This window comes from Pectinophora gossypiella, chromosome 5, assembly GCF_024362695.1.
Source record: "Pectinophora gossypiella chromosome 5, ilPecGoss1.1, whole genome shotgun sequence".
Classification (NCBI taxonomy): Eukaryota; Metazoa; Arthropoda; class Insecta; order Lepidoptera; family Gelechiidae; genus Pectinophora; species Pectinophora gossypiella.
The window spans coordinates 10,923,836-10,947,078 of NC_065408.1; the positions used below are offsets into that span (position 1 = coordinate 10,923,836).

General features: G+C 34.9%; 2 protein-coding genes across 5 annotated transcripts in view; one reads left to right on the forward strand and one right to left on the reverse strand.

Moving 5' to 3' along the window:
• Positions 1–19,246, forward strand: part of LOC126367176 (elongation of very long chain fatty acids protein AAEL008004-like) — a 30,051-nt gene extending 10,805 nt beyond the window's left edge. The window contains exons 2-10 of one of the 4 annotated variants that reach the window (XM_050010594.1): positions 7,181–7,240; positions 11,442–11,510; positions 13,195–13,277; positions 13,612–13,719; positions 14,270–14,350; positions 15,543–15,599; positions 15,959–16,201; positions 17,409–17,567; positions 17,965–19,246. In XM_050010594.1, coding sequence (XP_049866551.1) covers positions 11,453–11,510; positions 13,195–13,277; positions 13,612–13,719; positions 14,270–14,350; positions 15,543–15,599; positions 15,959–16,201; positions 17,409–17,567; positions 17,965–18,111 — 936 coding nt within the window. In that variant the 5' untranslated portion in view covers positions 7,181–7,240; positions 11,442–11,452 and the 3' untranslated portion in view covers positions 18,112–19,246. Of the gene's footprint in view, positions 1–7,180; positions 7,241–11,167; positions 11,340–11,441; positions 11,511–13,194; positions 13,278–13,611; positions 13,720–14,269; positions 14,351–14,680; positions 14,765–15,542; positions 15,600–15,958; positions 16,202–17,408; positions 17,568–17,964 lie in introns of those variants that run through there. The other 3 variants (XM_050010592.1, XM_050010593.1, XM_050010595.1) reach the window with 3 other exon arrangements.
• A 925-nt stretch (positions 19,247–20,171) lies between these two features.
• Positions 20,172–23,047, reverse strand: LOC126367173 (formylglycine-generating enzyme). Its single transcript, XM_050010586.1, has 4 exons — positions 22,381–23,047; positions 21,622–21,793; positions 21,230–21,389; positions 20,172–20,961 (listed from the first exon to the last, which is right to left on the reverse strand). The coding sequence occupies exons 1-4, from the start codon at positions 22,913–22,915 to the stop codon at positions 20,812–20,814; spliced, it is 1,017 nt and encodes a 338-aa protein (XP_049866543.1). The 5' UTR covers positions 22,916–23,047; the 3' UTR covers positions 20,172–20,811.
• Positions 23,048–23,243: the final 196 nt, after the last annotated feature.

Consider the following 23,243-nt stretch of genomic DNA (forward strand, 5'->3'; position numbering starts at 1 on the left):
AGGTACCTACGCTTAAAAATGCTTGCCATAATTTTAGTGTTTGCAGTTTTAAAGTGACTTAGCCTTATGCTTAAATACAGAAAAAAAATGTTAGCTCTACCCTGCTCTACCTACACATTTTCGGCAGACTGTCTCAGTATTCATGTCACGGAAAGCTTTTTCCGAGCATTTTTAACCACATATCTACGTATTGTGTATACCTGTATACATTGACATTGGTTAGTGACATCGTAACGTAAACTTTGAGGGATGATTCAGACTACGATTCTGAGTTGATATCAAGTGGAATTTTCACAAAAGTATAGAATAGAAAATACTTAATTAAAAAATCATCATCCCCGTCAGTATGCGAGCTATGCTATGTTTGTTATGTGCTAGGATCTTTTCCAATAAGATTGGCTATATAAGCCACATGCGAGCACATGAACGTCTGAGTTGAAGCGGTCGCCGTAACCGAAATCGGTTGGATCACATCATCATCACTAACACCCTGTATAGGTAGTACCCTGTTTTTTTTTTTTGAGTGGGTCGATAGCGATAAGCGCTGATTGAGGGAAATCGTCGACCACGCCGTCGGCGGGGTCGGTATCGAGGTCCTGAAGTGTTTGCTGTCGCGAGCTGATTGGCCGCCTCTAGAGTAATCGGGTCGTAGGGGTCGTATATTATGTCCTAAGTAGTACCCCGTTAGTACGTAACCTTGTTGCCAAATGTTAACTAAATAAATCTAATTATATTGAAGTATTTATTTATATTACATGATGGACTAATGTTATGGGCGATAGGCTGATCCCTTATCACCATAAGGTTCATCATATCCATCTTTGGACTTCGTATCAACAGTGGCTGCAAGTTGTCTTTGATTACTTGTGGCTCTGCCCACCCCATTAGGGATTACGGGCGTGAGTTTATGTATGTATGTATGTATTTATTTATATTATATTTTGAAGTATTTAATCCTCTCGGTAAAATGTAGATTTATGGGAGACAAACGGAAAACAAATCGACGTTAAACTATCAGGATGACTTCCATGTAACATGTTACATTACACGATACGATGTGATGTTACACAACATCCAACTACTAGAAACAAAACCCGGTACCTGTACAGTCGTGAGCACTATCGTGTACCTAATTTAGAACCCTGTCGCACTATCATATTTGACATTTTATGAGAATTACGGTTTAATTTGTCAAAACAGTTAATGTGACATGGTTTCAAAGATACATATTAGTACTCGTGACCGCACTCGGAGTAGGTACCTATGCAATGGCAAAATTGAAATAAATTGTCGAATATGGCGTTACAAAAAAGGTGTAATCACAATAAGGTGTCTCGTTTCGGTGTGAAGGGTACCAGGAAGGGCCTTGAAGCAATCATAAACCACGAGCCAGAGGAACCGGCTGCGGGTTATTGCCAAAAATGTCATGTCACTTCCTCTCTGCTATGAAAAAACTTATAAGACACTTTACCCCGAGAACACATAAAACAGCAGCATCACGCCTGTATCCCCAAAGGGGTAGGCAAAGATGTATAGTAGATACACCCACTCCACGCCAACTGTAAATTATTTATTTATTTTATTGATGTCTTTCTTTCGTTATCACATCAATATAACGGCCTCTGTGGTGCAGTGGTTGAGCGTTGGACTCCCGATCCTGAGGCCCCGGGTTCGAATCCCGGTGATCCCTAGTTTGGTTAGAACGTTACAGGCTTTTCACCAGATTGTCCGAAAGTATAATGATCCGTGCTTCGGAAGGCACGTTAAGCCGTTGGTCCCGGTTACTATTTACTGATGTAAATGAATAATCGTTACATGAGCTATGTCAGGGGCCTTTGGCTCGATCATGATTTTTGAGACGATAATATACAAACAAATGAACTAGAATTGGCAACTAATTAATAATAATTTCAGGTTCTTTCATGTTGTAACAATCAAATAAACGCAGTACATGTTTAATTAGGCTCACAGCTCATTGTTTCATTAATTACATCTATTGCTATGTACCTCCTGGCATACCTATTGTTTACTTAAACAGCCAGCTAGCTTCTTTAATTTCTACCTGACAAAGATTTCTTGACGGCCCTTAAGAATATTGCTATTATCGCCGATGACGCGATACAAATTGATGATTCAAACTTGCTTCATAAAATACTGAAAAATTGTTATTTATTACTTTTGCTATCTTTAATCATCTTTAACGTATCGTACGTTTTTTCTGTTCTGATACCTTGCTTCAGAGGGCACGTTAAGCTGTCGATCCCAGCTCTTAGCCGTAAAATCACCTACATCAACCCGCAGTGGAGCAGCGTGGTGGAGTATGCTCCATGCCCCCTCCGGTTGGAGGGGGGGGGGCTGTGCGCAGCAGTGGGACGTATATAGGTTGTTTATGATTTAATCATGACGTGTTCTTAGCAGTAGGTGCTTACTAATTCTTTGTTTTTAAATTTCCTAATGAAACGGAATTCACCTTCGCGTAAAAACACTAAAACAAGGGAAATATTCCAGCCTGAACCGTCAGATAGATGCACGAGATAATTATTGTTCTTTGTCATTCGTTCATATACTTATATATCTACAGGTGATCTTTTATTTATGCTGTTAGTTGAAGCCGGGGACGGTAGCAGAATAACAATATATCTTGGGCTTCCCCTCATCTGCCTTCGTTCCCTATTTGCCATTACTGAACGATGATTCACCCAGGTATTCATATATTATCGATTCCACTATCCATTTGTTCAACTGATACGATGACAAATCGTTTTCCTTATGATTAAATAATGAATTGCTCGTAATTTGGTAATTGTATATGTTATCTTTTTGATAATCAAATATACTTAAAACATATTCTAGTATTAGTCGGTTTTTCATTGGTTTACGCTTGATAAATACGTCTTACCGTACACAAGTCTGTCGTTACCTGCGTTGTCTATGAATCCACTAATGTAATTTAACGATCGCCCCTGACAAATTTATGGTAGACTTCTAAAATTTGCCTACAGATTAGGAAATTATGGCCATGAAAAATTCTAAGCAGGGAGCATTTTTCCTTGTGTCTTTGTGAATGCTCGGGCATGTATAAACTACATTAAACATTGGCCGCTTGTGGTGAATACAAACAGGGTTCCAAGTACGATGTATTCCCACGTGAGGGCCATGACATGCATGCGACCGCCGCAGTCTACACTCCTTGTAGGACACCTACGGTCCTACATGTACACTAAAAAGAAAAATAATCTACTTACTGTGTTGGATAACACACATAAATTGATTCTAGTGAGTGGTTCACGTGATAGTGTTACTATGAAACAAAGAACAGCCTAAGCACTCCGATTTAATTTCAATATAAAATAATTACTTAGTCTTTTTAGCCAACTCATGCCTAATTTATAAAATAAAAACTAAATATTGTAATATTAATAGGTACCTACTGACAGCAGATAGCCGTAGAGTCACTTCCTTTACAGTTTTGCTTTTTTACATGCGAGATAAGCTTCGGTGTCATAATAATTGCCTGATAGGCTCCAAAGTGATATAATACGTTAAAAAACAATTTCAATAAGTTCATATAGAAATCGTAATTCATCAATGTGTTGCAGAAACATTTCCATGTAAGTAGAAATCGATTCAGTAATCACAAGCTAAAAGTAAAGTAGGTACTTACCCTACAATTACCGTTGTTCAATATAAACACGCAGTAGTTACTTGATTTTAAAGTATTGTCAAAGACTTTAATTAGATAATAAAAAGCCTGAGCCTATGTTTAGTCCAAACAGTACACCCCGGACACTTCATACAAACACGAGTCTTGTTTTAAACAGACACTAGCAACTGTGTGTGTGACGTCTGAGGGCTGCCAATACGTAATTTACGTAGTATTATTCCTTATTCTATGCGAGACGGTTAATAGTTACATTGAAACACATTGCCGGAATCAGGGACGAGATAGAGCAATATCATCAACTATAAGTTGTTTTTACTAATTGATTTGTAGAATCACTTCATCTACATAACATTCAAGCTAGTTTGTTAATATAAACCTACTCGGCAAAGTTGAAATGTCTCGATATGAAACGCGACAAGAACGGTGTAAGCGACCTATACTATGCGATGCAGTTGTTACATAATATGCAACGCTGCAGACCAGCCAATGACCCACTTAGCTGGCACGGGCTAACCCGTAATCACCTAATCACAATAACAAAGCGATTCATCTTCTTCAAAGCTTTTAAGTAAGTAACTAAGTATATCCTCCAATAGATACTATCAAACAGGTGTATATTATTATAACATAAATAAACAAAATCCCGTCGCTGTCTTCAAACGCGGCGTGTTGCAATAAACGCATTCTTATTACGTCACCACACCCACTTACAGAATATCAGAAAATGATATCACTTCGCCCATAAGCGACTCTACCTACTCCCATACAATAAATTCGATTGAACTTTGACTGTGTGGGATATATACCTAGTGATTCGGAAAAGCGATAGAGATGGCATGCACGATTATGATTAGTACCAGTGGACGCGGATACTTTAAGTGCTGACTGGAGAGACGTGCGCATACGACGCGACGTTTGCGACACATATCGCATATTGTGCTCGAGGGGACACGTATTGTACGATGACAAAGGTTGCGGCCGTCGAGGCATGAGCCCATCCGATCCGATGATTAGTTACGTTACGTCATACATGCCGCATAACGCACCTAATTACTGTAAATACATGGCTCGATGCCTAGCAGTTGCTCAATAACACTCATAGACCATATGATTCCCACTACCGCATTAACACTTTTAACCTCCTATTGTTACGAGAACCGCGTTGAATACTTCGATAGTTTATACTTTGTCTCTACCTATGCTAATTCGTATGGAACTCCGTACGTTTACTTACATGATTATACAGTATTGTCTCACGTTAATCAACTTGTTAAATCAAATAAGAATACGTGTAAAATCCGCAATACATAATTCAATTATTACGATAAAGACAATCGGATATGGATTAGTAGCTATTCCCCTGATAAGAATACTTCCCAACGTCTTTTAATACGATTAATTAGCTAAGTATATAAGTAGTATAGTATCTATACGTATTGAATTATGTTGCATGATGCCTATTAGCCGGTGAATATTTTTACCTAATATTCAGTACATTCTACAGGTTGATAGGTATTAGACCTAAGCTCATAGATAAGATATGCGACACGTACCTAGGTATAAAATAAACGTGTATATAGTATGAGACATGACTTCACATTATCGGAACTCATTATCAGATCATAACGAATTAGATAAATATTGCGGTTATCTTGACATACCGTCACTCTGCGTGTCATACAGTGTTCCTAGACGGCAATATAACGCATCACGCCCTTGTATCCTAACCTAACACCTCTTATTATTGATCACTAACTTTATCGGCAAGTAATGATTTGATGGTAGGTATACACTGTACATCCAAACTAATATTATACTTAAATGTAAAAGTAAGTCTGTTCTGTATGTCTGTCACCTTTTCACGCCTAAACCGCTGCACACCTAAACCGTAGTATTATTCCTTATTCTATGCCGCTGCGTTACCGTTTTATGAAAATCGGTACAGACGAGTTACATATAGATGTTTTTTTTACTTAAGTACTTACTTATTGTTACGCTGAGGGCCTCCAAACATATACTTATATCGAAACCTAGGAACGAACATAGGATTATTTCCAGAGATGGATCTAGTTTAGTTGCTGCCATAACTGAAGTAATTAGTAGTTATGTATTGCATACGATACAAGTTAATAACTATTAACAAAATTAGTACTACCTGCTCGTAGTTATACGCGCTCGTAGTATCTTCATTTGTGTGTTGTTTTATATAACAGATTAAAAGCTATAAAGTACCGTTATTTACATAGTACACTTATGGGTTACGACTTATCCTTTAATAAAATATATAAAATAAAGTAAGTAACCATTAATATCATACCTGCGTTGGATGGCACTATAGTTATCGAAGTCATATCTATCAAGCCGCAGACAGTCTGAGACATCTTATCACAGTAAACACCACACGCCTATCTTGAAAGTAGGTTATCTTTGAATGGGAGAGTAAAATGTTTTAAAAGTAAATATATAGACTGTGATTCAGAAAAAATCTTACGTTTAATAAAATTAAATACTTAAATATCACAAAGTCATCGCCGATCAATAATTTGAGTTGAGAGCTACTTACTGATAACAATATAAAACTACAAAAATACAGACCACATTTTAAGAATAAATAGATACATTATTATTGGTACCCATAACAATCTACAAGGGAAAATTATACCTAACATTAGAATACGTGCTTAAGTGCGGGATTTTCATATAAAAGACATCAACGAGATCAGAATTTTCTTACGAATTCTCATAGGTATAAAATAAATATTATTTTTTTCTAAAAATTAAATTCTTCTCAATATATTATAAAACAAACTGTTACGGTAATCTTTGCATTTCAGACTTAGAACTAAAAAATAAATAATAATAAACATACCTACAACGTTCATAAAACTAAAACTCCACCTTCTATGCAAGCAAGTAGGAACAAAGGTAACAGAGGTTATCTGAAAAATTTCGTCACAGCTGTTTACAGTCACCATGCCATTAGCCATCGAGATCGGTCGAAACAATGAGCCACGTCACAGATCGCGAGGATATACCTGCCTACTTCTGATTACTAAATGAACTCCATTTGCATTACGAAATCGCCAATATTGCATTATTTCAATGCATGAAATTAAAATCTAACTTCAAACCACATCAGGATTCAATTTTATTGAAGAATCCAACTAAGTACCTACATACCTACCTAGTTTGGTTTGCAGATTAAAGTTAAAGCCTGGGTATGTAAACGATAAGAATTTATTAGCATAGAACAACTTTTGAACAGAATCAAGGAGTAGTTAAAAGATTTAACAATAATTTAGGCAAGTACCTAACATATAATTGGAAATAGGTAGAAACCTATAACCTATCTATCAATTCGTCACTCTCAACAGGTTTTTTTTTAATGTATCAGTTATAGGGGTTCTCCTCATTTCCTCACAAGATATTTATGATAATAGATATGTTGTGTACCTAGGACTTGATAGCAGAATACCTACATGTTAATATTAATTTCCCCATTTCTCTTCTTTACAGATATAACCTGGCTACAGGCAGTCAACATTAATTTTGCCTCGAGACAACGTTAGTTTTAAGGTAAGTCGTACGTAACTTCATAAACTTAAAATAATGTAACAGGTTTAGATAATCGTAATGTTCTTTATTATGGTGCCCAACTTTTTTTTAGAGGCAAGTACTTATATGATAGGTATCTATAATATGATGTGTAGTGTAATCTATCTTTTCTAGTTGGAAGATCAGACAGGCAGTCGCCTCTGTAACAAAACAAACCTCTTATTGGTATCTTCAGATTAGTTAAGCGGACACCGTAAAGACCGGGAAAACGCCAGATTAAATCCTGGTGCGATGCACATTGGGTCGAAAGTGCTATTGCAGGGACTTACGATTCAACTTTCGTTTATCACATATTTGATTATGCCAATAGATAGAGCTAATCAAACACAATAAATGTTATGTTAGGTCATTTTTTCCTAAAGTTTATACTTTGGTCAGAAAAAAACATTTTCTGTTTTTTTTGTATGAAACGTATCAAAGACAGTTAAATTTCTGCCAAGTCCATACCGATCCAGCTGCGAGACCTTATTTTCTGTAATCTTTGTCTAGTTGACTACTCAAATGCAAAATCAGCATCTGCCTAAAGTTGCAATTCTTTGAAAAAAATGGGTCAGAAAAGGACAAAAAATTCAACATTTCAAAATTCAGTTTTATGTTTTATTAATTTATTATAAGCTTAGTTCTATGTTAAATACTATACAGAAATACATTACAACACAAGTGACAAAGTTAAAATGAACAAAAAATATTTTGAAGCTACCTACCCAGAACATAATTAATTATAATTGATGAATAACCTTTACTTATGTTTTTTCGTTATAAAATTTCTCAAAATTAATTAACTTTTATCTATCACTATTGCTCGCCATAAATTGTGACAATACATTCTTACAACTCTTATTAATTGGTTACCTACATAAGTTTTAACAAAATAATAATATAATCTTAAGAGATACTTAAACAAAAATATACTACTTAACTTGTAAAAGACAAAAGATATTAAATACAAAAAAGTTAGCCATTATTTTAAAATGCTATTCACTTCACTATCACTAGAACTATCTTCTAAATTACTTATGTCTATAAATTCTATATCAGATTCAAGCGGATAATGCAGCAAAAGCTCTCTAGCTTCGGAAGAAAGAATCATTCCCTTTTGCTTTGTCATTCGAGGTCTAAGACTCGTTATCACTGGATCAGAAGACAATAGAAGATTATGCAAAATGTCTTCATTTGTCGCTGTCCTACTTATTTTTCTGGAATGGTTCTCTCTGTATTTCCGGAAGTCTTTGTTACGAGCTTCTGCTGCTTCTTCAGATAGTTTTCCTATGGGCATAGCACCAAAATGTTTAATTATATCAGCTCCATGGATCAATAGCTCGATGGCATGTAATACCATGGATAAAATTCCACATACATATTTGCAGTGTTTTTACAGTACTTAGAAAATTTTGAATTTTATCAATTTTTGGATAAAATTCAAAACTATCTGAAGAAACAGCAGAAGCTCGTAACAAAGACTTCCCGAAATACAGAGAGAACCATATTGACCAAAATTTATCTTTCAATCATCACATATCACAGTTAGGTGGAAGAGTCAGAAAGCAAATCTATGTCATGAAACTCCTAAGGAACTCCGCCGATATAAAAGTCTTGCGAATGGTCTACCAATCCCTGTGCGAATCCATAATAACATACTGTAATAGCGTATGGGGTGGAAAAGGCGTTACAATAATGCTAGAGCTCGAAAGAGCCCAGAGATCAGTCTTGAAGGTGATGCTGAAAAAGACATACCTATATCCTACCAATCTACTGTATGCTGAGGCGGGGGTACTAAATGTACGTCAACTGTTTATACTGAAATCTACACTCAAAATGCATCGTAAATTCATTACTTGTCCGGATTATAAAGATCTTCTAAACAAACGATCAATTAGGCTTCCTCTGCCTCAAGTAAATTCCTCATTCGCGCGACAACTTCCGGAGTTCATGCAATCTGTTATTTACAACAAGGTGGTAAATAGCTGTAATATTAAACTCTGCAATTCATACCAGGCCAAAAAACAAGTCCGTCAATGGCTATTAAAATTGTCTTACCTACATACAGAAATTATTATAAAACCTCTAACATAATGTTCCATACGTCTCTGTGGTCACACACCCAAACGCAACATACACACACACACACACACCTCTCTTTCTCTCTCTCCCACACACGCACACACACACACACACACACACATACACACACACACACATACACACACACACACACACACACACACAAACACACTCACACACACAATATCATATTAACATATTACTTACTACATACCTAATACTTCTATTGTTACATGTCCTTTTTTATAACTTAAAATTTTGTTGTATTTTCATCTTGATCTCAATATCTTTAAAGATTGTTCTAAATGTTTTAGATTCTAAGATTTGTTATGCCCTATCTTTCTTAATATAATTTTTAACTGTATTATTCTACTAGTAAGTTAAGTTTCCACCGGACTTGATGTATAATTTTATTAATTTTAAGCGAAAATTGTATCTCATTGAGCCACTGCGATACAGGGTGATCCCTAGTGCAGGGCTCGCTGTTAAGTGTTTAAATTGTACCTTGTTTGAGTAATAAAGAATTTTATTATTATTATTATTTATTATTAGAAAAATAAGTAGGACAGCGACAAATGAAGACATTTTGCATAATCTTCTATTGTCTTCTGATCCAGTGATAACGAGTCTTAGACCTCGAATGACAAAGCAAAAGGGAATAATTCTTTCTTCCGAAGCTAGAGAGCTTTTGCTGCATTATCCGCTTGAATCTGATATAGAATTTATAGACATAAGTAATTTAGAAGATAGTTCTAGTGATAGTGAAGTGAATAGCATCTTAAAATAATGGCTAACTTTTTGTATTTAATATCTTTTGTCTTTTACAAGTTAAGTAGTATATTTTTGTTTAAGTATCTCTTAAGATTATATTATTATTTTGTTAAAACTTATGTAGGTAACCAATTAATAAGAGTTGTAAGAATGTATTGTCACAATTTATGGCGAGCAATAGTGATAGATAGAAGTTAATTAATTTTGAGAAATTTTATAACGAAAAAACATAAGTAAAGGTTATTCATTAATTATAATATGTTCTGGGTAGGTAGCTTCAAAATATTTTTTTGTTCATTTTAACTTTGTCACTTGTGTTGTAATGTATTTCTGTATAGTATTTAACATAGAACTAAGCTTATAATAAATTAATAAAACATAAAACTGAATTTTGAAATGTTGAATTTTTTGTCCTTTTCTGACCCATTTTTTTCAAAGAATTGCAACTTTAGGCAGATACTGATTTTGCATTTGAGTAGTCAACTAGACAAAGATTACAGAAAATAAGGTCTCGCAGCTGGATCGGTATGGACTTGGCAGAAATTTAACTGTCTTTGATACGTTTCATACAAAAAAAACAGAAAATGTTTTTTTCTGACCAAAGTATAAACTTTAGGAAAAAATGACCTAACATAACATTTATTGTGTTTGATTAGCTCTATCTATTGGCATAATCAAATATGTGATAAACGAAAGTTGAATCGTAAGTCCCTGCAATAGCACTTTCGACCCAATGTGCGATGTCTCCAATATTCAATAACATTGTTTAAATGTGAAAAGCATAAATTAATAATCAAATCATTTGACGGCCTGATACCGTTCTTGAAACCTATACATATACACATTATATAAACTGGGAAGCTATTTGAACAAACTATATTACCATTACAATGAACTCGATTTAATTATTTAAATAGTAGTTAACATAGGACAATAATTTGAATAAGATACAATTTATTACGAACGCAACAATTGAAATTGTCATGGTAAACGAACGCGCCTTTTGCATCACATGCGCAATAAAGCGCCACCTGCTTTAAATTTGTGGAACTAGTCACTCCCATGAATGAAAATGAGTGAGTGTACTCCGTAACCTAATTTCTCGTTTCGATTTTCTGAAAAGTAAATGTGGGAGTTTTTTGTACCTATAATGCAAAAATAGTAGCGCAACAAAAATGTATTATTAACTGTGATTCTTTCTGCACGATTTTTTACTGCCAGACCACAGGTACTTTGACGTTATCAAACGCCCGCCTCTACGGAGTCGCGCCTTTGACAATTTTGGCGTTTGATTTTCAACTTTTTTCAAGTAACTTCCTTTGGTTTTCAGATATCTACAGAATGGCACTAATACTGCAATACATAAATGACATGCACCTATTTATGGATAAATATGGAGGTGAGTAATATGCCAAAATAATCTGCCAATTGATAAGTGATAATTCTAACCCAATCAATGATAACCAGTCGGCGGCATTCAATTAACAGAAAATTACTTTACATTAACTTATTCCGGTAACTATACCAATTATTAGTTATTCGTAATTTTCCACTAACTAACGAATTAATTTATGACTCTAAATTAAAGTTCTAAACTAACCTTCACATAATATTAAGAATGTTTATAAAAATATATTAATTACAGTATCAATTTTTACTGCCTGTTTCAAGTCATAAAATTTATTTTCAGTTCTAAAAAGTAATAAATTATAACATATTACAATTTACTTAACTACCTTATTCTTTACAAATTTATTTAAAAACTACAATTTTCTTCTCTGTATTATTTATATTGCAATATAACAATAGCTTTTCTACAAAAAAATACATACCTAGCTAAAAGCATGACTTGGTAGACAGGTATTTTAACACTTAGCAATTTAATGTGTAACAACAGAATATAAATTATTGAAAATTAATAATACATTTTATAAAATAAGATATTAACATTGTCATTAGTTCATTACCCATGCATTATCTTGTTACCCTGAAGGGTCACTAGTCACTACAATACAAAATTGTGCAAAATACAAAGTTGCATGTACATATGCAAGCTGATATATTTAAAGATCAGTTTGACACATTTACAGTTCACTAATCTATACCTCTAAAAATACTCTCCAGCTGTTGTCTCTACTCTGAACTGAATTTCAGATGCCAAAAGAATATACCAAATTACAATATGTGATAGATGGAAGTATAGAATGTCCTGAAAATTTGGACTGACAGATATCTATTTGAAAATATTTATTTTTATGTAGGTACATATGTAACATAATGCTACATAAAAAACACAATCAAGGCCTATAACTTATTGTTGAACATTTAACCATTGTGTGCAAAATCTGTAAGGTTGAAACATCCATTCATGTATGAGTAACATGAAAAATGAAACAGTTGCCTACTTCCTTAAAAATTAATCTATAGTTAAAACATAAAAATATAAAACAAATGTTTAATTCTAATTTTATTGGAACATCTACATGTTTTCATTGAATCACTGTTTGATATGTTATCAAATTTATTAACTTATTAAGTCAAATGAGTTCAATGAGGTAATTGTACTTGGAACAGTTCAATATTCAGTTTATTATAATTAACTACTTTTTATTATAATTAACTACTTTTATAAAACTACAATTAATTATAAAACTACTTGATATCTTACAAAGAAGCTAAGAGGTCAAGTGTACTTTCAATTGTATGTGTGAACAAAAGTGCAGCAAATTACAGTGCAGTAGCAGTTATAGAGACATAGGTGTAATAACACAGCAATCCGGACGTCCCTTGTGTCGCCGGTTAACTGATAAAAGTGTAACTACCTCTGATTGTCCCCTTGCTGGTCAAGTGGGTTGATATCAGTTTATTTTTACACTTGCTGCTTTAGAATAATATACCTACTTTCATAGTATAACATGTTGAATATTTATTACTTACTTAATTTTACTTTTTTTAAATAGTTGTATACTACAACTTATCAATAAAACAGTATGTTAAAAAATATTACTCCCTTTCTGGAGCAGCTGTAAAACAAAGGAGTAAAAGTAATTGGTGCTATCATTAGGTGTTTCTTTTATTTTCAGACCCTAGGACAAATCCATGGTTCCTGATGAGCTCTCCATTCCCTACATTATTAATATGTCTCACCTACGTATATCTAGTCAAGGTAAAATTGTTAAATCCATTGTTTAGTTTGTTTAAATTCATTGACACTTCAAATAAATGTCAAATTATTGTACAATATATGTTTTTGCAAACTATGTCTGAAATATCTATGCAGGCATAAGTATGTATACATATTAGTTGACTAGAAGATGCATGTAGATTCCGTCATATTCTTAAAATTATATTATTTCAAGCTGTCAAGTTATTAAGTCTTATTCATGCAGCTGACAATTAAAATAACAAAAGAAACAATAAATTGTTATGCTAATTTCTTTCATATTAATGCAAGTATTAATCATTTACATATTTGTAATGTAATATTATTATTTTTTCAGGTTTTAGGTCCACGATTTATGGAAAATAGAAAACCATATGAATTAAAAAAATTATTAATAGTTTACAACTTTTTACAAGTGATATTCAGCGCCTGGCTTTTCTATGAGGTAAGGACAACTCAATCTTAATTGGTTTCCAATTTGTCATTTTATGCGCACTAATAATGTATTGTTACATAATTTTATTGGAATGGAGTGAAATACTGTTCCCATAATGACTGAGCCAAGTTGCTCAATTCCATTGTTCAATTAAATGACTCTATGTGCCGCAAAAATATTACTGTCGTCGCCACTTCGATTGCGGCGATCAGAATGGCCGTGTCTTTATCAATATTTCCAGGTGTTATTGTATTCCTGTTTTCAGATGTTGGTTTTTAAAGGTGACATGAATTATATTAATTTTACGATTAATAATTAACGAAAATATAACAGCCGATATGCTATCTTACTAGATTTACCTGTAACATGCCTTCCCGCCAATTTAAGATTTGACCTTTAACAGCATCCTTCCAACTATTCCGTAGTTTGAGCGCTACAGCAAAAACGTAGGTATAATTATTGATTTGAAATACTAATAATGCTTATTTTACTTTAATGTAAGACATAGCGTTTTAGTTTATGACAAATAAAAACTTTTGTTTTGAAATGCTATGCCCAGAGCTTGATGGGGGGCTGGCTGAAGCATTACAGCTTCCGATGCCAGCCTGTGGACTACACAGACAATCCTATTGCGACTCGAGTAAGTGCAGATGAGGCATGAGCCGAGGACACGGTGCGCGGTGCCAGGAACGACTAACCCCCGCCATTGTAAATATACATCGTGCTCATCGTTTTACTTTCAGGACACTGTATATAGTACGCCAGGGCGATATGGTAATTACGTCTAGTTATAAATTAGAATAACTACACTAAATACTAACATTAGGACTTTGGAGTCATTATCAATCATGGTGGCCACATACGACTTGCGCATAAGCGGTGGTTAACCCCGCGCTACCGTGAGACGGTGGCGCACGCGCGCATTGTAAATACGAGTAACACAGGGCCAGGTGTCGGCATATTGTTTCAGATCGGGGCGGCGGGCTGGTTCACAGGCAGGTATAACTTTCAATGTCAGCCAGTCGACCACTCCAAACATCCACAAACTATGAGGGTGAATTACCAATTATTTTCATAATCAAACTATATTTAGTAGTCCCTTTCGACTCATTAGATTTTCCATTTGAATTTTCTAAATAACTCCACTATTCTTTTATTTGTCCACTATTATCTGTCATTCCTATGAACCGTAGCTGCTTACGAGTGAAAGTAAACAAATTGAGTCGTTTTTACAGGCCTAAGACTTGATTTTTTTATTAGTGTTTTCATAATTCTGCACTGACCTAGCCCCATTCTTGCCCGTCGATCTAGTTTACTCCATTCAAGTGCATATTTCATCACAATCACCATGGAGGTAGAGAGCATTGTACAATATACCACATTACTGTAACAGCCGTGTGTAGTGCTAGAAACTTCATAGTCTCAAGAATACATGCGAAATGTAATTTATGGAGCGTCGCTTGTGGAAATTGCTCCATTTTGTTGGTGCTTTACAAAATGAGTTGCCATCGCGTCGCCGCAGAACGCAATAAAATAGATTTTGCATTAATGTAATCTTGAGACATCATCATTACCCGTGCATTCGCTTGCACATGATTCATACTTCGTCATTACCCCATGTGACGATCCTCACCACACCTGTAAAATATTGTTGTGAATATACCCATACAATTTCACTCTGCATGTATGTTATTTTACAATAAGTAACTTTTATAATTCAAATTATTATGTAAATAAAAATAAAGTATATAGTAGTATACTCTTGAATATTGAATTTATTTACGAAAACGTTTCCACTTCAAGAAACTAATTTATAATTGCTAACTTCACAGATGGTACACGCATGTTGGTGGTACTATTTCTCGAAGTTCACTGAATTCCTAGATACGGTAAGTCATTTTATATTAACCGATTTAGATTGTCTTTTATATTTCTTATTCCATTTCTTATATTTATTTACAGCGTTATACCTTACGTAAGCTTCATAATTTTTCATAGTACCTAATTTTTTTTTTTTTATTAGAATACCAAGCCTATTAAATGGGAAACAATTTTTCTGATTTAACACAATCTGAATAAAATAGTTTTTAAATGGAAAAAGAAATCCAATTATCGAAATCATAAAGCACTTTTTTACTAATCAGAGAACACTTAAAAGTTAAAATTCTCTTATATACTTACCATATTAATGTAAATTACATATACACTATTGAATGACCAATTCACGCTCCATTGTTATCACCCACAGATCTTCTTTGTGCTAAGAAAGAAGTTTGACCACGTATCTACCCTGCACGTGATCCACCACGGCGTAATGCCGATGTCCGTCTGGTTCGGAGTGAAGTTCACGCCAGGCGGTCACTCCACGTTCTTCGGCCTCCTCAACACATTCGTCCACATCATCATGTATTCATACTACATGCTCGCCGCTATGGGACCACACATGCGGCCATACTTGTGGTGGAAGAAATACTTGACCACACTGCAAATGGTAAGTCTCTGTTAAACTGGCAAGTTTCTAACTGTTTATGAACCTAGTGTGGACTTACTTATTTAATCATTGGATAAAAATCTAGGTTCCGTGTCCACATATAAAAGTAATTATTATTTATTTTGATAACATAAGAATCAACAGGGGAAGTAATAATAATATTATTGTATAATTTTTAGTCCCATGTAAAAATACGTGGTAACTTGGATGCTCAAATGAATATCATGACTGATGACTGAACATAGTATAAAGTCGTTTGTGTTGTGATGTTGCTAAAGTTCTTATTACAAATCTGTAATCGTAATTAGCTTAGGAAATCTACAGTCGAGTCGCCAGTCTTTACGTCATACAGTCGGTAATCACAACGGTGTTTATTGTTTTTTATAAAGTTTATACTCTCGCCTGTAAGGGGACAGGTGATCAGCCCATAAAATGGTCCAACTGTTAGAAAGGATAAAATCCATCTGTCGGTTTTTGTGGCGATAAGCGATTATTTGTTCCCTGATTAAACAGTAGAATTCGGAGAGCGGAAAAATAATAAGTCGTGTTCGTCAGTAACTTCATCTTTGAATTAAATTATTGACGTTAGCTTTTAAGCGACTTTTCTTGGTTTTTTAATGATTACTTTGTTTCATTTTTAAATGTCTAACAAGGAGGGATTTTCCAGGCTACATTCCCCAAAAAATATAGATGGCACTGTTCAGATTTATCTCTCTTTGCTCAGGGTACATAATTATTCAAATATATAATCTAATGACAGAGGCATATATTATATAAAATTAATTGGTTCTCTTTATTTTGATCAGATATACCTATATACATAATAATGGGTGGAAGATGTGTTGTAACAAGGGTCGTCATTTATACCCAAAAACAAAGATAAAAGATGCATATTATTATGTCTGTTATCAAAATTTGTACTGTCTGTGAAAGTCCCTCAGTAGCCCTCAGTAAACATTAACATTTGACATCCTAAATAAACTAGGAGTTCAAAAAACGTGCGCTAGATGGCGCTGTCCGTGACACTCCAAGTGCAGCACAGAAGTTTATTATTATTTGATTTCTCCCATTTACCTGGCCACTTTATCGTTGAATATTTCTCATAATAAGGGCGTATAGATAATATTTCTGCTTAGTCTTATTAGGCCTTGTTTTATACTCTCATTTTATTTGTCTAATTCTATCTAAACATAATATTTTGTTTCAGGTGCAATTCGTAGGTATAATGGTGCACGCGTTCCAACTGTTGTTCATCGAGTGCGACTATCCGCGCGCGTTCGTCTGGTGGATCGGCATGCACGCTGTCATGTTCTTCTTCCTCTTCAAGGACTTCTACAATCAGTCCTACAGAAACAACAAAGCTAAGGTTTGCTTTCACATAATACCTTAATGTAGGTATAGAACTACAAAATAGCTATGCGATCGTCTAAAAGCAACTCTGTCGCTGTTCATTTATTGACGAACCGTCAACTATGGGATCGATACTAGCGCTCGTGGCGGCATGAGTTGAAACTACTCATTTCCTTTAAGGCATAGACAAGAGTCCGTCGTTGCCAGCGCGTCGATGTTCCTTGGCAGATGACAGAACTTTTGATAATTATTTTTTAATCAACTTTATATTTTATTTTTATACTTTTAATAATAAAATTAGAGAATCACACTTTTGCACTCTACTCTCTATAGTCACTAGTAAGGAAAATAATGTCTAGCCTTAATATTAACATAATGCTAAGCTTTAATACTTTATCTGACATTATTTTCAGGTGCGAGCGCGGTCCCCTCAGCCCGAGACAACGCAAATCTCTGAGAAGGAGATCACGTACAAGAACGGCGCCAGCCTGAACGGCTATAGCAACGGCCACGGCCGCGGCCTGGTGCGCGCGCGCACCGTGCTGCCCGCCGGCAACTGACGCAACGCGCGCCCGCCCGCCCTGCGGACCTGTCTGTGAGCCGCCGGGACCCACCTACCGCGGCGGACCTGCCTGGGAACCGCCGGGACCACCTCACTCGGCGGACCTGCCTGTGAACCGACGGGTCCCACACACGGCGGACCTGCCTGTGAACCGCCGCCGGGTCTCACCACTGACACGGCGCGGGCCCCTCGGGACACGTATGTGACGCTCAATTGGTGGACTTTAACGGGGTGACGGTGTTGATTGTATGTGGACGCGCGACCGCGCTTCGATAACCTATACAGTTGTTAGTGTTACATGTGATTTTATTTAGTGTAAATATGAGTTAGGAGGTATCGACGGTGTAAATTTTATTTTAACGAGATGTAAAAGTATAGCTAGATTTTGTGATCGCATAGCGTTTTGTACTTTTATTAGATAATAGTGATGTTGCTTTTAGAGTTAGAGAACCTCTGAAAGACAGTCATACATAATACCTGCGATTCTCTACGTTATAAAAGGTGCTTCTTCATTGTTCCATATTGTTTTAATTTATTGCTAGAAGCGAGTACCTTGCCGCAATAGATTTATGTGACATACTTGCAAAGTCAATTACTTTTTATGTTAATTAATACAATGCACATATTTCAACAAAGTCTGAATTATTTTACAATAAGAAACTTTATATTGTTGTGAGAAATCAATGCAAGTTTGACACAAACCTATTTTTTGTTACTAATTGTTATTTTGATTGGAATGATTATATTTCGACTGCAATTTTTTTAAGTACAATAGTATTTGAATTTTCAATGCAGATTTAGATAATTATTACACTAAAGTGGTTGTGTTGTTTATTATTTATTTTGTTTAATTTATCTTTTATTTATACCAAATTACTATAAATAGGATCAAATTAATGACGGGTTCGTAGCAGTAGCCATTGAAGTTCTTCCGTTGTTTATATAGTCTTCCGTTTTGTTTGGTACTTATCCAAAATTAAGAGGTGCTTTTTATACTCCGAATGCTGCTTGCCGCAGCTACAAACATACACTCGCCATTTTGTAAATTTGGTTCATAACTCATATTGAACAGTTTACTGTGTACCTATTGTAACTTTTATACAAAATTATGCGAATAAATGATAAGTATTATATTTTATTATTTTCTTCCTGTACTTTGACTGAATCTAACCTATCTTAAAATAGTGCTAACAGCTGAACAAGTATTTTTTTAATACTTATAATCGCGATCATAAAGTTTGTCCACGTAGCAAAAACCGCAGGCTGATTGTTAGTAATAAAAGCTTCAGGTATAAAGCCAATCAGGGCTTACCACTGGACACTGGATTTCGCAAGAGGGAAACCATTGCCCTATTTTTCCCTACAAGTTGCATGGAGAATGCTACACCAACAAGAGCGTGGCTCTTAAATTAGTGATAATGACGAGAGTACTTATAGGCACTAATGGGTTAGTGTAATCGTGTGGGTAGGATGGCGGGTGTATGGTTATAAATGGTGATGATTTCGATACGAGAGGAATCTACAAGCAATGTACTGAATGTACCTAAAATTAAAAGCAATGTACCTTTTTGGAACATAAGTTATTTCAAAAAATAAGTGCTGATAAAAATAATCAGGCGTTGAAATTTTCGCGAATTTTATTTTCAAATTACTTACTCTGAAACCTTTTGTTGCATATTGATGATGTTCAACATGTTGAGGTACATTGCTGTCATACTAATAACAATCTTGAATTGTTAGTAATGTGCTAAGATTTAAGAATACACTCGCCATTCTGACAGGTTAGCGGCTCACTTATTTTTTGAAATAACTTTTGTTCCAAAAAGGTACATTACTTTTAATTTTAGGTACATTCAGTACATTGCTTGTAAATTATAACCATACACCCGCCATCAGGATGGCGGGTCGATTACCCACACGTGTAATCGACCTAGGGGCTTAGCCAAGTTGCAAACGATTATCATAATCCCCTATCAGCCCTCATCATGATAGGCCCCTTATCAGCTCTGTGGGTTAGTGCTTTAGAAGAAATCAATATTATTTTGTTAAATAAACAAATACCAGATCACTCCATGTTTATTTCTTTAAGTATCAAGTGAGATGAAAATTATCACATGCATAATTACATTGCACACAAAAATTCTACAAAAAGGTATATGTATGTATATCCCAGTAAAAGAAGTTTTATACATTTCAACTTAGGAACATTCAGTAACACTTACAATTATATACAAATCATAAGTTGGAAGACTAGTTACGTATATTTTAGGTATATAATGGTTTATTAGTAAATGGTTTATTTAAAATGTATACATACTATTACAGATATTAAAACAGCGAGGTGCCGGATGGTTTCTTAATATTATTTAAGTACTATAAAAGTTGTACAAACCAAGTAGAATAGGAACGGAATTTAACTCCCTCTCAACTGTCACTGATAATAGAACAGTTTCAAATAAATGCAATGTGGATATTCTAATACAACAACATTTTTAACACACTTCACAAAAGGATTATTATATGGAAGGTATTTTTTTACGTTTCAAAGGATGTAGGTGCTTACATTCAATTGGAATGTATTTAGAACTATCACATAGCAAAGTTCCTTTAAACTTGTACACAAATATTTTGTACCTTTTGCATTCAAGTTCCCTTTCTATTCTATACAACTGACTGCAACAGCCAAATATGGAGATCATTAGTATTTATTAACAGATTTCGCGCATCGGAAGCCGAGGTTCCCTGCTGTACTGTCCTCGGTATTGTGTGAGCGAGCTGAACACCGGTAACGGTAACAATACGAGCGATGGCACAGATATGAACCTCCTTTCTTCACTTTCTCTTGTGGCTGAAACAAGAAAGTTTAACAATGATAATAATAAACAAAATATAAATTTTAAATTGTTCTTTTTGTCCCTGACCATGTATGAATGGCTCTAGAAGTTTTAATCATTGATAACTACCAATATGATAGCTAAAGGCTGTAGTGCATATTCGGGTAGTACAAAAGGCAAGTTGACAAGCTGCTTTTTTTGGCTGCAAGTTCCCGACCAATTGATTATTTATTATACTATAAAACATTTGTGATGTTGTATGGATCAAACAGTGAAACCAACCTTATCAGGTGACCAAGCATTTTCAGTCCACTCCCAAACGTTGCCAGCCATGTTGTAAAGACCAAAGTCATTGGGTGGAAACATATTAACTGGATTTGTGGCGACATATCCGTCTTTAGCTGAGTTGTGATTTGGAAACGTCCCTTGCCATATGTTAGCCCTGTAAACAAATAGGTGTATCTTCATACTACATTCCCTACATACTAATGCCCGAAAGAAATTGGTAGAAAGTTGATGGCCACCCTTTTGTATGACTTTTATATTTTTATATTAGTGCAACAAAAGTTTTTGATTTGATTTGCAGTAACAAATTAGTCTAACTATATGAAGGTATACAAAAGAAAGGGAGTTTGCTTGAAAAAAGAATTAAACAGTAGGTAAAAAACACAAACATATGCTTTCGATCAGGGAACAGCTTATTGCCCCACGGGTACTTGGTGTCACGGTGACCACCCCGACAAGCTGCTTCCCATTCTGCTTCAGATGGCAGCCGTGCCCCCCTCCACGCGCAGTACGCTCGTGCATCTCGCCAGGATACGTGGATCACTGGGTGGTCCATAACACCTGCACACACAAGTGTTTACTTACATCTAAATAAACAATCTATAATGAACAAAATCACCACAAATCTTTATGAGAGTTTAGTAGTACTTTACAAACCTGGCATGTTGATGTCCCTGTAGCAAATATAGTGAAGTTAATTGTTTGATTAAGAAGTTACACCATATGTAGTATTTTGACTTTGACTTTGACAGTACCTAGTGCATGTTAAGCAACATATTTTCATAAACTATACATACTAACTTGACTCTAGTTAAACAATGGACTTTGGATTTTAGAAGGATATTCGTATTCTCTACTATGTATAGGACATGTTTAGGTGTAAATAATCAAGATGTACTGAAGCATCTAAATTAACAAAATACATCTTTTTTAACATGTGGATTCTAAATTATGTTTTACATGTACAAATATTACAATCATTTGTTAAAAGAAAGTTTGCTGCTGGTCGATAATTTCTTTCGAAAGAAACGAATTTTACAGAACAATAATAGCAAGGAAAGATTTCATTTAGAAAAACCAAAAACTTTTATAAATTTTCTGATCAAATCTTATAAGCTACCTAAATTTACAGTACAGAATATACATACCTGTTATATTAGAATCCGGTCCATATGGATGTTTCCAATCAGCACCAAAAACTTTATACCACCACAGAGCCTGTACAACACGATAGTCTTTAAGTTGCTCCTTAAAAGTACTGTTCAGGAATAAAGAAAATACAAAACTATCTCCGAATTCTTCTGCTTCAGTCTTATAATTAGTTAACATAACATATCGACTAAAATCCCTGTTTGATACTTCGTATTTGTCCAGGTAGAAACTTTTCAAGTCAATGATTCTTTTCGGACCCTCTTTGTCGCTTTCTATAGCTACATCATCAGTACCGACCTGATAACTTCCAACTGGTATCAGGACCATATCTTCAGTAGAATCAGGGTTGAGATCTTGAAAATCATCAGTTAGTAAACCAATGGGACACTGCTCAATCTTCTGAATTCCAAATACACTAGTAAAGTCCTTTTTTTGGGAATAAGTCCGCCCTATATTACACCCACAACCACTCTTCCGGTTGTGAGAGTATGAAATTTGTATTATGAGGATAAAAATAACAGGTAAATACATCTCTTCTTCCTTAAAACCACCTTAAAACACAATAAAAACGAAAAATCCACTAGGTACAAAACAAACGTAAACATTCAACTGTCATTTTTGACATTGACATTTTTTTTTTTTTGGTTTGGTTTTCCCCGAAGGGTAAGGCAAAGGGAACTATGCCCATACAGCCATGTCTGACGTATTTTTTTTCTTGATGATTAATGAAATGATGAAAGGTGATGATGATGAAACCTAAGCCCCCACCCTCGGAGTAGACTCCTACTCCGAACCCCAAACGAATTAACTCAAAAGTCCGCATAAACTTTTGAGTTATGAAGCGGCTTCCTGACACGAA

Coding starts and splice junctions, on each gene's coding strand:
- LOC126367173 (XM_050010586.1), bottom strand. CDS start 22,915: ATGTATTTACCTGTTATTTTTATCCTCATAATACAAATTTCATACTCT. Junction 21,794..22,380: donor ACCGGATTCTAATATAACAG/GTATGTATATTC, acceptor TTGTGTGTGCAG/GTGTTATGGACCACCCAGTG. Junction 21,390..21,621: donor TTCCCTGATCGAAAGCATAT/GTTTGTGTTTTT, acceptor ATTTGTTTACAG/GGCTAACATATGGCAAGGGA.